Genomic DNA, 18,925 nt, shown 5'->3' on the forward strand with positions numbered 1-18,925 from the left:
TAAATATTCACATATATTGTCCTATTATTTTTATATCTTTACAGTAATGAGATTAAATACTCTGAAAAGAATATTATTTGACACATGTACAAACAAGCATGCTTTTGTGATTTTAGACTAGTCTTAGACAGTAACAATTCCTTTCAAAAGCTGAGTTGCCATCCCATGGCCCCAATATATGTTGATTTCTTTTTTTGAGGCCTTGAAAGCAAGAACAATTTTTTTAACCTAGCTGACTCCTTGGAACTATTTTACTGTTTAAAATTGTGTTTATAGGGATGGGTGAGATAGCTCAGCAGGTAAAACTCGCTACACCTAAAGGTGAAAAGAGAGAAAAGACTTCAGAAAGTTGTCTGCTGGCCTCCGCATACATGTTGTGGCATGCATGTGGGTGCACACACACACACTCACACACACACACACACTCACTCACATACATACTATACACATACAATAATAAATAAAATTTTAAGAAGTTAAAAGTCATAAATTCAAAATCTGGGACATTTAGCCCAATTTATAAAACTTTATTTCTTTTTTTTTTTTTTTTTTTAACTTTATTTCTAAATGAGGCAAATTTTAACATTTACCTTAAAGTGGCTTGTCTTGCTTTTTGAGACTATGTGTTGCTGGCCTGAACCCTGATCCCCCTTCCTCAGTCTCTTAAGGGTAAGGTCACAGGTGTGTACCAGTATGTTCAGCCAGCGTAGCCTTTTGTTGCAATTTGTTGTTACTTAAAAACTTAGAGAAACTCCAGTTAAATGTGTGAAGCGGATAGATTCTTTCTACTTAACACTGCTATCTATCAGAAGCTATCCAGATGGTCAGAACAATCTGAATTTACAAAAATTATAATCCCTTCTGAACCATAAGTCCTCTCAAACATTACTTATACTCATCATAAATTCATCCTGATCTTTACAATTAATTATAAATTTAAAACCATCTAGCACATACCTGATTTCAAACCACTAACCTAATAATATCAGAACCTCTAATGAGCTAAATTTCCTTAACTTTTATACCTAAAGTATGAAATATATACAAATAAATCCCAAAGTTAATGTAAAATTATGATTTGCTGAACATTCATTATTTCTGTGTGTAAGGGCCAAATGAGAAAGTTTCATCAGGCATGAAAATTGGGGCTGTAGCCAGAAGAGAGTTGACTTAACTGCTCCAGTGGCACAGGGTATCTGTTCAGTGGCTGACGATAAACCTCAAACCAAGGTGCTTCTAAAGCAGTGTTTCTTCAACACTGAAATTATTGAGCTCCATAGTTCCATCACTTTGCAATTACGCACTAACTCCACTCTTCATACCTACGGCTATCTCACAGACTCCATGACGCAGGCGCAAATCACACATCACGTAAGAGTGCAGGATGGAGTCAATGATTTATGTATCCTTAGAGCCTATTCTTTTCTCATCTGGCCCTTTTATTTGACAGCTTCATGCATGGATGCAGTGATCACATCCACCCTCAGCTCTTCCTGCCCCAACTCAGCCTGACATCCACCCCCTCCCTGCTGGTTTAGGGGGCGGTTACTTGTTGTTTGATTTTGGTAACCTACTGAGTCTAATGGGTGGTGCCTTCTGGAATACTGACTGCTCCTGTTAGCTTGATGTTACATTTCTTTTTTCTTAAACAGGGTCTCATTGTGTGCTCTGCTGATCTAGAACTTGCTGTTGCTGTTATGCAGACCAGGCTGGCCTCAGATGCAGAGGCCTGCCTGCTTCTGCCTCCTGAGCGCTGGGATTACAGGAGTGTGCCACTTTACGCAGGCAGATCCTACTCTTAACTGTCTTCGTATTTTCCACATTTAGATAATTTACTATACACTTAGACATTGCATGATTATTTTGTTTTGCTAATTTTATCAGTCTTTCACTGAAATTTTCTTCAGACTGTTATATGAGAGGAATAACCTCAGCAAAGAACAGACTGCATGGTCTTTGAGTGTGTTCTCTAACGTTTCCCTGCTCTTGCGTGGTAGGCCTTGGCCTGAGAAGGCCTGGTCTGGGACGGTCTGAGTTGAGTAGATCTAGGTTGAGAAGGCTTAGATTGGGACTGCTGGGGCCTATGTGGGTTGAACTGAGTAGATTTAGATGGAGAGGGTTTAGCTTGGGGTGACTGGGGGTGACTGGGTCTAGCCTGGGAATGTTGTGAATGAGCAGGTTTAGCTTGGGAGGCCTGGGGGTGAGTGGGTTTAGCTTGGGCCGGCTTTGGATGAGAGGGTTTAGCTTGGGAGGCCTGGGAGTGAGGTGTTTTTTTCTGAGAAGGTACAGGTTGAGAGGGCTTAGGCTGGACGTGTTTGCTCTGGAATTTGGGTTGATGGGAGTTGAACTGGGAGGGAGACGGATGTTTACTCCCAGACGTGGCCTGAGACCCTGGTTGGAAAGCTAGATCTGAAGGCCTTCCCTGTGTTACCCACTGAGATCCTTGATAAGAACCGGACATTATTCGTTCTTGAATGGCTCCTGCTGGATGACAAGTCTGAGGGTGAGGATATTTAATATGAGATGGTGTCCTCATAGGTTTTCCAGTTGCTTCAGTCAGCTGCGTCCCCTGGGCACAGGCTTTCCCAGGCTGTGACTTCCCTGCTGCTTTTGTTCCTGGTGAGTGACCTACATGAGAGACTACTATCCCAGACCTTTGCAGAGTTCTCGCTGTCTGTGTGCTCTCAGGATGGCTCCGTACATGAAAAGTCTGTCTTTCTGATCTCCCAGATGCTCCACTCAGGTGATACCCCTGAGAAGTTCCTGGAAATTTCATGAATCCTTCCCCAGAATAAAACCTCAAGGGTTGGAAGTTCTGAATACCAAAGTACTTACCTCTTCTGTGTCCCATTGTATTTTGATGGAATAAAGGAAAGAACCCCTTAGCTCTCTGCTGTGGTCCAAAGTGGGAGCTCATAACCCAGGGGGCTTTCAAGGAAACATGGTAAAAGTTACTTCCAGCTTTGATAGGCAAGGGCCATGGGTGTACTGGATGAGGCATGAGTGCTGGAGTCTGGTGAAAATTCTGAGCACTCCGGCTGGCTACCCGTTGAGCCCCAGGCTCCCTGGTGGGCTTCTGAGACTGGCTTTCCGATGTGCTTTTTGTCTGCCTGCACGGTTGTTGGTTCTCACCTTCAACAGTGCTGGGAGAAACTTGGACGACTTGAGTGATTTCAAAGTCTTGGTCTACCTGAATCCCCAATTCCCTGGCCAGAGAGGCCATATCCTCAAGGGACAGATATTTGAGCGAGGAGGACATTACTTCCTGGAGGGCAGCTTGCAGGTCCTCCATGGTCTTCCTTGTATCCCCAGCCTCCTCTGCTTCCCAAAACAGTAGCTGTGATGGCTTCAGCTTCAGGACCCTTTGAAAAACCTGAGCCTCTTCACTCTCCTTGGCCTGGGGACTGAGGATGAAGTAGCACCTTCCAATGGCATCTTCTCCTAAAAACATTAGTAAGTTCCACTCCTTCTCACTAAGGTAGTCAGTGAAGAAGAACACAGCCGAGGAGATTTCCACCAGAAAGCCAAACTGTGTCCAAAAGCTTTCTAGATCTCCACGAAGGTTGGCCACAGCAACAGGCTTTTGGAATACTGGAGGGCTTTCTTTGGCCTCCGTGCTGTCAGGAAAATACCATGTTACTTCCACCAGGCCATCAGAAATTTGCCGAGGAAGCACGGGGGTAGACAGATCCCGGTGGAGAAAAATTCTGCATGGTTTCTGTTGGGAGGAGTTGAGCAGGGTGTTAAGGATTCTGGACTTGGAGAAGCTACAGTGTCCTAGCCGCACGAAAGAGATGACAGGCATCTTCCTGAGGTTCAGGCACATCTCTGCCTCCCTGGGGGCTCCTTCTGAGGCCTGCCTTGGGTGCTGCTTTAAGTCCTTCATGGCCCCCATCATTAGGATGCTTTTATTGTTTTCTGCATCTGGCAGTAGCAGGGGAAGAGCAAACTGGCATCGCGCCATGTTTGACATGACTTCATGCTGCAAAGTACTGTCTGAGCAAAGCATGCAGGCACAAAGGACGTCAAGGGGGTTGATGGTTTGTATGTCTCCCGTGGCTAAATTTTCCATTCCAGCCAGCAATTCCTCCTTGCTCTCTTTGCCCGCCATCTTGCGGGGCCTAAGGATGAAATCTCTGGCTGTCGAGTCTAATGCCTGAACTTTCACCAGGAAATTCCAAGCTAAGTCTCCTGGAGTCTCAGGTGTCCACTCGCATCTTCGATCTATGGAAAACTGCCTCACAAAGTCTGGAAGAAGCTTTCTGCTTCTGTCCATGTTCAGAGAGGACAGGACACGTTGAAACACTCTTTTTCTTTCTGTAAAGCAGAAAGTACTCATTATTGCCTTGCTCAGAATCAGTTTTCTTCCTTTAAAATTATGTAAATGATCCGGGCATGGTGGCCCATGCCTCTAATCCCACCACTCAGAAGGCATATTGCTGTGGGTTCAAAGCCAGCCTGGTCTACAAAGCAAGTCTAGGACAGCCAAGCTACACAGAGAAATCCTGTCTCAAAAATTGACATTTTCACTGCCAAACAATATAAGATGAAACAATACAAGATAAAAATCTCACCTCGCCACCCTTCATGCCCTGTTTTCCTCCTCAGAGACTTATTAATCTGTCATAGTTTATGTCCTAGTTTGTTTTCCACTGCTGTGATAAAGAAAACAAGAAAAAGCACCTCGGAGAGGTAAGAGGTTATTTCAGCTTACATTTTCCAATCACGGTCTGTCATACAAAGAAATTCAAGGGGCTGGAGAGATAGCTCACAGGTTAAGCACACTGACTGCTCTTCGAAAGGTCCTGAGTTCAATTCCCAGCAACCACATGGTGGCTCACAGCCATCTATAATGTGACCTGATGCCCTCTTCCGGCCTGCGGGTGTACATGAGACAGAGCACTGTATACATAATAATGAATAAGTAATTTTTTTTAATAAGTAAATCTTTAAAAAAAAAAAAAGAAAGAAAGAAAGAAAGAAATTCAAGACATAAACTCACGGAACCTGGAAGCAAAAGCCATAGAGGAATACTCCTTACACACTTACTCAGCCTGCTTTCTAATACAACTCAACCACCTTCCTAGGAGTGGTGCCATCCACAGTGGGCTGGGCTCTCCCACATCACTCATCCATCAGGAACATGAGCCATGTTTGGTAGAGCCCACTCTTGCTCTACAGCGTGTATTCTATGGTTTTACTCTCACATTAAAAAAAAAAAACTTTTTATATTTACTTAGTGTGTGGTGTATGTGTATGTGTGAATGTACATGCCATGTCATGCATGTGACAATCAAAGGACAACATTCAAGAGTTGGTCACTCCAAGTCATCTTGCCTACTCTACCTTCATTTTTAACAAATCTATACTTTAGGTACAAAAAAAATGTTTGCACACATGGGTGTCAGAATGGTGATCTGCAGACCAGACCAGACATCCTGAGACCTTAACTACATAGCATAAGCTGTTCCACTGAAGATCTCCACTTCAGTGGTTAAAACTAAAAACTGCAAAACACAGTTTCTTTCTGGCTATGAAGCTGCTAAAATTACTAAGATGCTTTAAGTTGAAGACAGAAAGTAATGTCTAAAATCACTGACTAGTGACTGGAGATGTAGATCAGGTGGTAGAATGCTTGTCCGGCACGCACACAATTTCCATCTCTAGCACCAAATAAAACCATGTGTGGTGGATCATACCTGCAATCCTAGAACTTCAGAGGTGGAGGCAGGAGGATCATAAGCTCCAAGTAATCCTAGGGTTCACTGTGACTTCCACACTATCCTGGATGTCACAGGACCCTGGTTCATTGATCTGAAGCCTACTGCATAGGAAGGTGTTTACGCCTAGTACAGTGGACTTGGTCAAAGGCTCACAGCTGGGCCCTATGGGAGAAGACACTACCACAGGCTAAATGAAAATGCTGTCAAACTGCCTCCTGGTGTATGTTTATGCCCATACACTAGTTTTGCCATCAGCCTTGGTCAGAAAAGCCTCCTTTTGCAGCAAACTAGTTAATACAATCTCACAGCTGGCCAGAGTGTTGACAAAAAGTGACCTGTAAGTGCTTAGCACTTAAAGGAACAGACGTAAGATCCCTTCCAATCACAGGGAACATCATGGAAGAAGGGACAGATGGGGACACGGGACTTAAAAACACTGTCTTCTAAATGTGACATGTCTACTGCATCATGAGCACACCGCTGCCTACTCAGGGCCTGCACAAGTGTGCCTGTTCACACAGCCCTGAGGGGCTGAGGGGAGCTATGGGTGGTTGATGGTTGCTAAAAGAAGGCAAGCCTTCGGCATGGCACCAGTGAGCCACCCATGTTCCACACTGATGGCACGCTGGTGGCACACTGGTGCCCTCAAGAGAGGCCTGGACAACTTCATGGGTCACAAAACAAGAGACCCTGATATGGGCGGGAGACTTGTTGGGTACAGGAGAGGCTGGGGGTGTGGCCAGAATATATAATCTGTGGTAAACATAAATGAAACTGTCCATGAACAAATTAATTAAAAGCACATAAAAATAAATAAGGTAGCCCTTACTGCAAGGTTAAAAGTGATCACAGAAGTCTATGGGCTGATAATCAGTACTTACTTCTGCTCATATGAACAGCCCTCCATACTCAAGGCTCTGAACCTGCAACTCAATAAACTGCAGATCAAAAATATTTGGGGAAATATTATGCTTATTCTCAACATGATGACTAACTTTTCTTCTTATCATTCCTCCCTGAAAAGCAACTATTTACATAGAGTTTACATTTTGTTAGTATGAGTACTCTGGGAGCTTGGAAAGCCTAGGTCCAGGGAGACAGACAGCTCTGCAAATAAAGGCCCTTCTGCTTAGCTTGATGACCTGGGCTGGATCCCTGAGACTCACATGGGAGATCCTGAAAGCTGTGCTCTGACCTCCGTACCCCTCCAACACACACACACACACACACACACACACACACACCACAAATGTAACTTAAAAGCTTGGTATGCATATATAAGGAAAGCATAACTTCTGATATTTTGCATCACAGTAAGACATCTTTGGTTGAGAACTATGAATGACTTTTTCTAGATCCGCTAGTATCCAGAGCTACTTTGTTTTGTGTTTGCTTTGAGATGGAACTTCATGAGGCCAGACTTACATCCAACTCTCAGCCTTCCTTTCCCAGTGTCTAGAGTGCTGGCATTACCTTCATGGACCCCCGCAGGCAGTGGGAGGATTCTGAACGGTTCCCCCAAAAGTCATACATGTCTGGGGCAATAGATGTGCCAGTTATCCTCAACTGATTATTACACATTGTTCATATTATTGAACTGAACTTCATAAATATGTGTGATTATTATGCATCGGTTAAACTAAAAATGTAATTTTAAAAATAATAAAAGCATAAGAGAATGTATAGAAGTTATATACAGGTATCAAGTCACTTTGTTTCTTTCTCTCTTTTTCTTATTTGCTTTTGCTTTTTTGAGACAGAGTTTTTCTGTTTAGCCCTGGCTGTCCTGGACTCACTTTGTAGACCAGGCTGGCCTCGAACTCACAGAGATCCACCTGCCTCTGCCTCCCAAGTGCTGGGATTAAAGGCGTGAGCCACCACGCCCCTCTTGCTTGATCACTCATTCTTTCTTCTCTCAAATTTTTTGATACAGATTTCAATCTGTAGCCCTAGCTAGACTAGAACTCACCCTGTATGTCTGGCTGAGCTCACATTTCCAGCGCTCCTCATGCCCCTCCCCCTTCAGTACCAGGGCTTCAGGCCTGAGGCACTAGGCCTGGTTCACTGGACCATTTTAAATAAGGCGTTAGAGTATCCACAGATTTTTGTAGCCAAAGGAGGTCCTGAATCCCAGGAGGGCGTGGTGGCTCACACCAATGATCCTAGCACTCTAGGAGGAAGAAGCAGGCGGATCTCTGTGAGTTCAAGGCCAATGTGGTCTACAAAGTGAGTTCAGAACAGCCAAGGCTATACAGAGAAATCCTGTCTCAAAAAAACAAAAATTAAAAATTAAAAAAACCTTAGCTGGGTGTGGTAGCCCACACCTTTAATCCCAGCACTAGGGAGGCAGAGGCAGACGGATCTCTGTAAGTTCAAAACCACCTTGGTCTACAAAGCAAGTCCAGGACACCTAGGGTTACATAGAGAAACTCTGTCTTGAAAAAGAAAAAAACAAATAAAAAAGCCATTTCCTTTGGACACTGAGTCTTTCTACTGCCCTGTCTCCCACCTCCCCAGATCTGAGAACTCCTCTGTTCAATATCCTCTCCTGAAGCAACTCCATGACAGAGAAACACCAGATTTCTGATTAGTTGATTTGTCCTGTCATGCCCCCTCTGCAGTATGTCATGGCCCTTTCTTAATCTATTGGTAAACTGCCTAACTAATTACACGCACTGTCTCTGTACCTTCAGTGCTTCCCTCCTCTTCTTCCAACAAAATGGGGGTTTCTGAAGCCTCGCAACTACTTTCCTCATTAGAGAACCCCATGGTTTCTTCATATTCGGAATCCTCTTCACCATCATATACAAAGCACTGCAGGTCGTGACAAGCCCCTTCCTCCACAGCAGTCTCGGCGTCCTCAGGGTACCCAACAGGCTCCTGATAGTCCCCCTCTTCTAAATACAGAGAATCGTCTGGCTCCTCGTATCTCTGTCCATCGATTAAGTACGTGATACTTGCTGGAACTTCATACTCAACAGAATGTGGCGCGGTGACTTGTGGAGTACCGCACCCCTCTTCGTTCTCCCTGGAGGAAACCGCAGTTTCCCTAGAGTTACTTTCCTCATAGGTGAAAAACTCAAGTGTTTCCCGACCAACACGCTCTTCCTCTTTGGAGTCTGGGGCTATCTCAGCGTCCTCGGGGGTTTTCTTCGTAAGAGAAATGGGATCTTCTGAATCCCTGCTCACCTCCGAGGACTGAGCTGCTTCTGCCCCCTGCTGTGCAGCTCCTGAAGAGAAAACATTTCATTATTGCCTCTGTTTTCTCAAAGTAAGAATTTTAAGTTGACTGGAGTCTTATGTCCTCAAGGCATCACCCTTTCATTTTATACCTCAATTTTTTTTTTTTTTTTTTTTTTTTGAGGCAGGGTTCCTGGCTGGCCTGGACTCACTTTATAGACCTGGCTAGCCTAGAACTCACAGAGATCCTCCTGCTTCTGTCTCCTGAGTTCTGGGATTAAAGGCTTGTGCCACCACACCCAGCTTTTCTTCCTTTCTTTCAGACGAAAAGCCGTTGTCTGTGTTGCCTAGGCTGGCCCAAACTCCTGAGCTCAAATAAATTCATGCCTTAGAGTAGCCCACTAGCTGGGGCTACAGGAATGCAATCACTCTTCTTTATTTCACTATAAGATCAAATGCCTGTTGTATTTAATCTAATGTGCACTGTAGCAAATCCATTATCAGAACTTCCTTTCTCCCATGGGGGGAAAAATCAAACAAGCTCTCCTAGCAGCTTCACGTGGTAAATAAATAGAAAGAAATGTACTTGTTATGAAGAGTGTTTAATTGTACACTTAATGTGATCCACACTCAGATTTCTTTGGGCCACTGCTAAGGAATTCTAATTCCCAAAATTCCTAATGGGTGGGCCAATTACTGTTTGGAATAATGTATTCTAGAAATAGTAAAAGCTATTTTTCTAGGCAGATGAGGTTAGCGAAGGTTAATTTTAATTGTCAACACAATTTAGAATCACCAGAGAAGAGAATCTCAAGTGAGGCGTTTTCTGCACTGAGTTGGCCTTTAGGCATGGCTAGGAAGGATTGCTTCAAATTAACTATGTGGGAAGAGCCACCCCACCACCGTGGATGGTAGCAATCTCTAGGCAGAGTAGACAAATCAAAGCGAGCACAAGCAAGCAAACAAGCACTATGTGTGCATGCTTTTGTCTCTGCTGGTGACTGCAGAAATGGTGTGACTGGCTGTCCTCAGGCCCCTACCTCTTAGACTTCTCCCACAGTGATGAACTGAACCTGTAATGATAAACTGAAATAACCCCACAGGCATTGCTTGTTGCTCGAGTACAGTGACTGAGGAGGAAGTTAGAGCAAGACCTGCCCTACATTAAGGATCATGAGTGTACCCCTACCTTTCTATCCCTTAAAATTGTCTTGGGTCATCTTTTAGATTGCTTTTAAAAGGAAGCTATACCTCCCTCTAGTGGTCATTTCCAAGGCAAGCCGACAGCTTTCTTTGTTTGTTTGTTTTGCTTTGGTTTTTGGTTTTTCGAGACAGGGTTTCTCTGTGTAGCCTTAGCTGTCCTGGATTCGCTTTGTAGACCAGGCTGGCCAAGAACTGACAGCTATCTGCCTGCCTCTGCCTTCCCAGTGCTGGGATTAAAGGTGTGCACCATCCCGCCCTGCTAATAACCATATTTTATAAGCATCAATTTCCAAGACCTTGAAAACTCACCCACTGGAGAAACTACACTTAAGAAACTGTCCTGGGACATTCTAATCACAGGGGACAGGAAGCTGCTGGCCTTCCTTGCAGTTTAAAAGGGTTTCCCCTGGACTTTCAAAGTAGCTGTCAAAAGGCACTGTGAGAGGCCTTTGGGGATGTAAACATCTTCGAATTTAGACGGTGCCATTACTAACAGTGTGCTCTTTCCAAATCCCTGCCAGAACAAGAAGCTGCTGATGGTGGCTCAAACACAGCTGGAACAGCCTGGTCAGCAATTACCTGGCTCCTAAACCAATGAGAGCCATTGTTTCCTGATTTAAAAAAACAAGACATACTTTCTGTTTCACATTGCACTGAAACTCGCCTTAGGACGTCAATCCTGATACAAGACAACCTTCTTTTCCTTTTCTAGAAAATCTGCTTCCTCCCCGTCCCGCCCCCCCCCCCCCCCCCCCCCGCCCCGAATTTAAAAAGTCAGCTTACCGAGCTTTAAGCCCAAGGAGGCAGCTGACTCTGGAAACGCTGTAGCCAAACACCTGAGGAAACAGCAGCAGCTAACCTCTCCTTTCTTCTGCACCAGAATCAGCAGCTTCCGACTTTTCTTCAGGGGATCGGTTATTTCCTCCAGGGTCTCATACTCCTCCTCCGAAATCAGTCTCCGAGAGGTTAGCGTGTCCAAGACAGAATCGGGATCTTGTTGGAGGAAATTAAGTAACTTTGCTCGTTGTCTTTCTATGATTTCTGAGGAAGCACCCTCTGTCCCCATTGCTTCCTAAAACACAGAAAATAGATTACGTTATTCTGACATGTAAAGACAACTAAGTTAAAAAAAGAAAGAAAGATAGGAATTCTACTTAGCAAAGATAAAACATGTCAAGATTACCTTTTGTTGGAGAGGGCAGAGAGGAAGGAACACAGGAAGGGAAGTCAGCCCTGAGCGCTCTGTGCCCGTTTCCTGTTGCTGGTCCTTTATCTGCTCTGTGTGTGTGTGTGTGTGTGTGTGTGTGTGTGTGTGTGTGTGTGTGTGTGTGTGTAAAAGCGCTTGCTCAGAACAGAACCCAGGATCTCATGCTGTTCTGTTCTACTATTGATCTGTATTCCTAACCCTCTGCTCTTTTGATCAGCAGTGTGCCTCAAATGGAGGCGTGCTCCTAGGATCCCAGCATCGGAAGGCAGAGGCAGGAAAATCAGGATTTTTGCCATTCCAAGGCTAGTCAAGACTGCACAGTGTGTTCTAGGCATCCAGGAACACATAGTAAGACCCTCTCTCAATAAAATAAAACAAGAGATGAAGTGAGGCTGGCGACTTCCTCCAGGAACTTTCTTTCCCTTGAACTTGGAATAGGGCTAGGTGCACTGGGGTCTATACTGTGATGCTATAAATGTAAATTAACTTATTCATGGAGCGTAATCTCCAATGTGCAGGTAAATAACAGAGTTAGGTAAAAATTTTAAATGTATATCCTTCACTCCAGTAATCCCACCTTTGGAAATTTAGGGCCTAGAGAGATGGCTTGACACTAAGAACACTTGTTGGTCTGACAGGAGACCTGGGTTCAGTTCACAGCATTCACAAGGTGGTCACTCATAGTCATCCATAAATACGGTTCCAAGGGATCCAATTCCCCTTCTGATCTCCATGGGCACCAGGCATACACGTGGTACCCAGATAGATAGATAGATAGATAGATAGATAATAGATAGATAGATAGATATACATACACACACATATGTATATATTAAAATAAATCTAAAACATTTTAAAGGAAATACTAAATACATGCCAAAAATATACATATAAAAATATGTATTCCAAGGCCGGGCATGGTGGCACATGCTTTTAATTCCAGCACTTGGGAGACAGAGGCAGGCAGATCACTGTGAGTTTGAGGCCAGCCTGGTCTACAAAGTGAGTCTAGGACAGCCAAGGCTACACAGAGAAACCCTGTCTTGGAAAACCAAAAAAACAAAATAAAATAAAATATTTTATATATTAAATACATACATACATACATACATACATACATACATATTTTCCAAAAGTATAATAGGAGAAAATAAAAAATTATTTAAATTTCCATAAATCAGGGAGCTATAAAGTAAATGATAATAATAAAATACCAAAGAATTATTAAGCTGATAAAAGATTTTATTTGTTTGGAGAATGTCATGTAGGTGCTGGGAATTGAACCATGGATCCCTAAGAAGAGTAGCCAGGGTTCTAACTGCTGAGCCATGTCTCCAGCTTCCTGCTAGACTGTTTAAAAGGATAAAGTAGAACTTGATAAGTGATGGCACGCACATTATATTATTTTGGAAAATAGGAAGTTACAGATCCTATTTTTAAAAAATAAAAGCTGGGCATGATGGGGGCTAGAGAGATGGCTCAGCAGTTAAGAGCACTGTCTGCTCATCCAAAGGTCCTGAGTTCAATTCCCAGCAACCACATGGCCTCAAACTCACAAAGATGAACCTTCCTCTGCCTCCCAAGTTTCTGAAATTAAAGGCATGTGCCGTCACACACAGCAAAAAATTTTAATTATTTGCCTCATTTTTATTAAAACTATATAGTTATATATATAGTTTTATTAAAACTACGGTCTTTATTATAAATACATAGTTCACAAGAACCTAAATATCAGCATGAAAATAAACTGTGGCATTTCATTAATATAATATTTCTTAAGATTTATTTTTATAGCCAGGCAGTGGTGGTGCACATCTTTAATCCCAGCACTTGAGAGGCAGAGGCAGGTGGATCTCTGTGAGTTTGAGGACACCCTGATCTACAGAGAGAGTTATAGGACAGGTAGAGCTGTTAAAAAGAGAAACCCTGTCTCAAGAAAGAAAGAAAGAAAGAAAGAAAGAAAGAAAGAAAGAAAGAAAGAAAGAAAGAAAGAAAGAAAGAAAACAAGATTTATTTCTATTAGGCCAGGCAGTGGTCATGTATGCCTTTAATACCAGCACTTGGGAAGCAGAGGCAGACAGATCTCTGAGTTTGAGGCCAGCTTGGCCTATGAAGTGAGTTCCAGGACAGCTAGAGCCACCCTGTCTCAAAAAACAAAAACAAACAAAAATTAAGATCTATTTTTATTTATTTGTGTGTGTGTGTGTGTGTGTGTGTGTGTGATATGTGTGTGTGTGAAATATGTTTGTGTGATATGTATGTGATAGTGTGTGTCTATGTGTGTTTGATTATGTGTGTGTGATTATGTGTGTATGTGTGTGTGTGTGTATGTGTGTGTGTGTGTGTGTGTGTGTGTGCAGATACACCTGAGGCCAGAAGGCACCAGATCCTTGAGTTGCATGTTGTTGTAAGTTGCCTATAGTGAGTGTTGGGACTCAAACTTGGGTCCTCTGGAAGAGCAGCAAGTGCACTTAACTGCTGAGCTATCTCTTCAGCCCATTTATTTAAAATATTATATAGCATTCAATAAGAATGAAGTTCAATAGCCTACAATATAGAATAATCATTAAAGAATATCAAGGAAAAACTGAAAGCCCCCAAAGGATCACATTCAGCATGACCTCCTTTAAAAAAGTAAAATTGAATACACACACACAACACACACACTTATGAATATTGATGAATCCATTAAAATACTGTTAGATGGGCAAAGTAGGCAAAGTACAGAGGACTATAAGATAGGAGGATTGATTCCTTGAGTCCAAAAATTGTAGGTCAGGCTGGCCCACCTCAGAAAACCCACCACTAGCCAGGCACAGTGACCCATGCCTTTAGTCCAAGCAGTTGGGAGGCAAAGGCAGGCAGATTGCGATGCATTGAAGACCAGCCTAGTCGACATAGCAAATTCCTAGCCAATGAAGGCTACAAACATATGGAAAGAAACGATGATTATGAAGTTCGGAATTATAGTTGTTCAAGTGGAGGGAAGATGAAAAAGGTACAAAATGAGAAAGTAGTGGAAGCTACGTAGTTTGATGCAAGGTTTTCTTGGACAGGTTACTATTATATTACTAGAAACAAATACTATGTAAATAAAGGCAAACCACACATGGAGCAATGCTAAGTATGCATTAGTAATTAAGGATATTTTTTATATGATTCTGGTACCTGAAGTTGAAGAGAAATTTGAAAATCCTTAAAATTTATTTTTGGGGACTGGAAAGATGGCTCAGCAGTTACAAGCACTGACTGCTCTTCCAGAGATCCTGAGCGCAATTCCTGGCAACCACGTGGTGGCTCATGACCATCTATAAAGATATCTGATGCCCTCTTCTGGCCCGCAGATAAACACGCAGGCAGAGCACTCCTACATTTAAAAAAATAAGTGAATTTTTAAAAGATTTATTTTTAGGTGTTAACTTTTTTCTCAAAGACCTTTTTTATTTTTTAAGTTTCATTTAGTTGGCAAATTTATAATTGCATGTTATATTTAATTATGGACTCATGGTAATGTTATGATATATACACAGTATAGACAGACTAGATCAAGGTAATTAACACACCCAACATCTTGCTTGTTTACTTATTCTTGTCTAGGTGAAAGGTTCTGTCCTCTAAGTGCTCCCTAGTTTCTCATACTCATGAGCTTAGTAAAGGTTTTGTTGGGTTACGTCTTAATCAGTGGGGTTTTTGTTTTGTTTTGTTTTTTGTTTTCTATGTAGAGACACTCCAACTCTTATAAAAGAAAGCATTTAATTGGGACTTGCTTACAGTTTCAGAGGTTAAGTCCATTGTTATCATAAAAGGAAGCAAGGTGACATGCAGGCTGACATGGTGCAAAAGAAGTAGCAGAGAGGTCTACATCCAGGCTTGCAATTAGCAGAAAGGGGGGAGAGGGAGGGAGGGAGGAGAGAGGGAGGGAGGGGGAGAGAGGGAGAGAGAGAGAGAGAGAGAGAGAGAGAGAGAGAGAGAGAGAGAGAGAGAGAGAGAGAGAGACGGGGCCTGTCTTGGGCTTTTGAAACCCCAAAGCCTACCCCAGTGATACACTTCCTCCAACAAGGCTACACCTCCTAATCCCTCTCGAGTAGCATTACTCCCAGATGACCAAGCCTTCAAATATGAAGGTACGGTCCTATGGTTGAAGGCAACACTTACTTATGTTATTAAACATAAAAAAGTCAAGCGGATGCTCAACCAGAAGCTTCACCCTACTAAGAGGTATTCATGGTGTCAGATGTACTCTGCACACACCTGAGGTGAAAAGTAATCATCAATATCACCCAGCTACACAGCCTGTGACCTACAACAGGAACTTTCCAGAAAGATACTGGCGCAATAGTGGCACAAATGGTATGGGCATAACCAACTTTCTGATTGGATTTAAGGCCCACTCCAGGAGATGCTACCAATATCTGACACTGCATGGGTGACCAAGAACCTGAAACTAGATGGGGGGAAATCCAGTATTTGTATTCTGCTAAAGGAGCACAGCAATATAGTGAGTCCTATACACATAGAGCAGAACCTGGCTCAATGCATATCAGAGAAACTTCCTCTTGCTGTAGCTGGGAGCTAACAGAGACCCACAGCTGGACAATGAATGCCCAGAGAATGAGAGACTTTGGAACACACCATCCTGAGTATCTTCATCACACCCATCCTTTCAGGGCTCAGGGAACTATCTGGAAGAGGAGTTGGGAAGACTACAAGTACTAGAAGGGATGGATGATTCCAGATACAATAGGATGGATGCATGTATGAATTCACAGAGGCTGTGGTAGCACATACAAGGTTCAAGCCAGACAGGGGCCCTAGCACTGAGAGAGGGAATTGGACATTTCTGGAAAAGGGAAAAATCAGTTTTCCCCAATGAAGTCTCACTGGGTGTATCAACCGTACTTGGGGCAGGCCTCACACCCAAGAGGTGACTTTTTGTTTTGCTTTGTTTTTAACTTACTGGTCTTTTGTTTGTTTTGATTTTCATTTTTGTGTTTTTGGTGCAGGAGCAGAAGATGGTGGTTTTATTTCTGGTTTGTCTGTTTGCTTTTTTAAATAAAGAGAGAACAATAACAAAGCTGGCTGGGGATGGACTTGGGGAAGATATGGGAGAAATTGGGGTAGGGGAGAGGTAGGTGAACTCTGAGTTCGAGGCCAGCCTGGTCTACAAAGTGAGTTCTAGGACAGCCAGAGCTACACAAAAAAGAAAAAGAAAAAACTTGATTCTTATCAGTATCAGGACTGTAATGCAGGATTCAGGATTAACATGGTCTCTATAGGTGCCAAAAATGAAAAGTGGTAGAGGGTGAGTACCTAAGCTAAAAGTCTTAGTCTGAAGGTGGGCATGGTGGCACACTCCTTTAGTCCCATGGCTCCAGAAGCAGAGATAGACAGATCTCTGTGAGCTCTCTGCCAGCCCAGGCCAGCCAATGTTAGAAACACTGTCTCAAAAAAAAAAAATAAATAAATAAAACAAAATAAAATGGCTGTTTCAGAACCTGGCCTAACTGGACCGGTGGCATGTGTCTGCACTATCTGCCAGTACATGGGAGGTTGAGGCAGGAAGATCCCTTCACCTCAGGAATTAGAGAACAGCCTGGGCAACATAAGCCCTATCTTAAAAATGAAAAGGTGAACAAGAAAGAAAAAAATAATGTCCAGCTGCTGCTGACCTACCAAAACCTAGCAGTTGGATAGAAAACTGGATAAACTCTAAGGAACTCCCTAGGCCTCTGGAGCATGGATCTCAGGACACCAAAAAGAACTACCTCACATTAGGGAGAAGAAAAAACTATTTCATGTAGGCTTTGACCTTTTAAACTCTACTTCCCTCCCAACCCACCGACCCTAGATAGGAGAGAAAACCAGTTAATAAGGACAGGAGAAGCAGACATTTTTAAACTTAGTTTCTTGGGCCGATTCCACTCTTCTTTGTTGTCAGGATTCTAGAAATTAAACAGCAAACTAGAAATCTAGCAAAAGTGAGCACAGCTGCAGCAGCCGGGGAGCCTTGAAGCATTCTCTGGAGCAATTCTCTCTACGAGCATCTCAAAGCAGAGAGATGAACAGCTAAGTGATGCAAAGTGATGCAAAAGCCAAGCCCCTGTTTTTTGGGCCCTATTTATCTCCTTTCAGAGTCATTACCAGGATGTTTATTAACTAGCAAAGACCATGTCCCAACAAGAGGCAGTTCCCTTTCTAACAAACATCATTCGCCCTCTCACAAGTCTGTTTCACACCCCACACTTGGGATCAAAACAAAAACATGTTTACATCCACTACAATTTCACTGCCTGATGTCTGTCTCTAGGTATGTCTTTGGGTAAAGACACTGACATAGTGCCTCTCACAGGAGTAGGTTCACTGGCGGTTAATGTCCATCCTACCCCCTCTTCACTAATCTCATTTTCATAGTCCACGATGCAGACACAGTAACTCTGTGACCCCATCCCAAAATAGCTGTTTTAGAACTCATAACATGTGAATATGTTAGGTAATATGACAAATGATGAGGTTGCAGATAGCATTAAGGTTTCAGATTAACTAACCTTGAGATGGAGAAACCTAGGTGGGGTAGGTGTAATAACAAGGGGGTCTTAAAGGTAGAAGGAAGAAGAAACAGTAATACAATGTGAGGTAGGTTATTGTTGGACTGCAAGATGGAAGACAGCAATTAGAGAGGGACTGAGGTATCCTCCAGGGCAGTGGTTCTCAACCTGTGGGTTGTGATTCCCCCAACCCTTTTACAGGAGTCACCTAAGACTATGGGAAAACAAATTTTTACATTACAGTTCATAACAGCAGTAAAACTACAGCTATGAAGTAACAATAAAAATAGTTTTATGGTTGTGGGTCACCACGACATGAGGAACTGTATTAAAGGGTTGCAGCACTAGGAAAGTTGAGAACCACTGCTCTAGAATACAGAAAAGATGGGTTTTCTGTTGAACGGGTGGAAGGCAGTCTTGCCAATATTTACTTTTCTTTGTGTCCTTCTGGAGATGGAGTACAGAGTGCCCTGCATTTCTGTGATACTCAAGTACTACTTGCTGTAGCGCTACACCTCAGCATCTCAATTTTAGTCAAATTAAGCCGTTCTTGTGTTTTTCACCAACAGAAGTGTTCGTGGTTTAAAACTTTTGTTAAGAACACTTATGAAAGCTGGGCGGTGGTGGTGCACACCTTTAATCCCAGCACTCAGGAGGCAGAGGCAAGTGGATCTTTGTGAGTTCAAGGCTAGCCTGATCTACAAATCGAGTCCAGGACAATCAAGAGGCTACACAGAGAAACTCTGTCTCGGGAAGAAAAAAAAAAAGAACGCTTATGAAGCTGGGTGTGGTGGTGTATGCCTTTAATCCCAGCCAAGGCTACACAGAAAAACCATGTTTTGAAAAACCAAACCAAACCAAACCAACCAAACAACCAAACAAAAAAACCCAAAACCAAATAAGAATAAGAATAATTTATGAGATTCACCCTCTTAAAAGTTTTTTTTTTTTTTTTCCAAGACAGGGTCTATGTAGCCCTGGTTGTCCTGGACTCGCTTTGTAGACCAGGCTGGTCTCGAACTCACTGAAATCCTCCTGCCTCTGCCTCCGGAGTGCTGGGATTAAAG

The 18,925-nt window shown here is 43.0% G+C and overlaps 1 protein-coding gene across 1 annotated transcript; it reads right to left on the minus strand.

Moving 5' to 3' along the window:
- Positions 1 to 1,961: 1,961 nt before the first annotated feature.
- Card6 (caspase recruitment domain family member 6) lies at positions 1,962 to 11,415 on the minus strand. Its single transcript, XM_051150921.1, has 6 exons — positions 11,290 to 11,415; positions 10,890 to 11,178; positions 10,597 to 10,620; positions 8,411 to 8,929; positions 2,236 to 4,317; positions 1,962 to 2,130 (listed from the first exon to the last, which is right to left on the minus strand). Exons 2-6 carry the CDS (start codon positions 11,170 to 11,172, stop codon positions 1,970 to 1,972), a joined length of 3,069 nt encoding a protein of 1,022 aa, XP_051006878.1. The 5' UTR covers positions 11,173 to 11,178; positions 11,290 to 11,415; the 3' UTR covers positions 1,962 to 1,969.
- Between the last annotated feature and the right edge of the window lie 7,510 nt (positions 11,416 to 18,925).

Source organism: Acomys russatus, chromosome 9, assembly GCF_903995435.1.
Source record: "Acomys russatus chromosome 9, mAcoRus1.1, whole genome shotgun sequence".
NCBI lineage: Eukaryota > Metazoa > Chordata > Mammalia > Rodentia > Muridae > Acomys > Acomys russatus.

Excerpts from the sequence above, each read along its gene's own strand:
- Card6 (XM_051150921.1), bottom strand. The coding sequence starts at position 11,172 with ATGGGGACAGAGGGTGCTTCCTCAGAAATCATAGAAAGACAACGAGCA. Across the intron at positions 10,621-10,889 it reads CTCCTTGGGCTTAAAGCTCG|GGATTTGGAAAGAGCACACT; the intron begins GTAAGCTGACTT and ends TTGTTCTGGCAG. Across the intron at positions 8,930-10,596 it reads TTGGAAAGAGCACACTGTTA|CAGCTCAGTCCTCGGAGGTG; the intron begins GTAATGGCACCG and ends AGGGGGCAGAAG.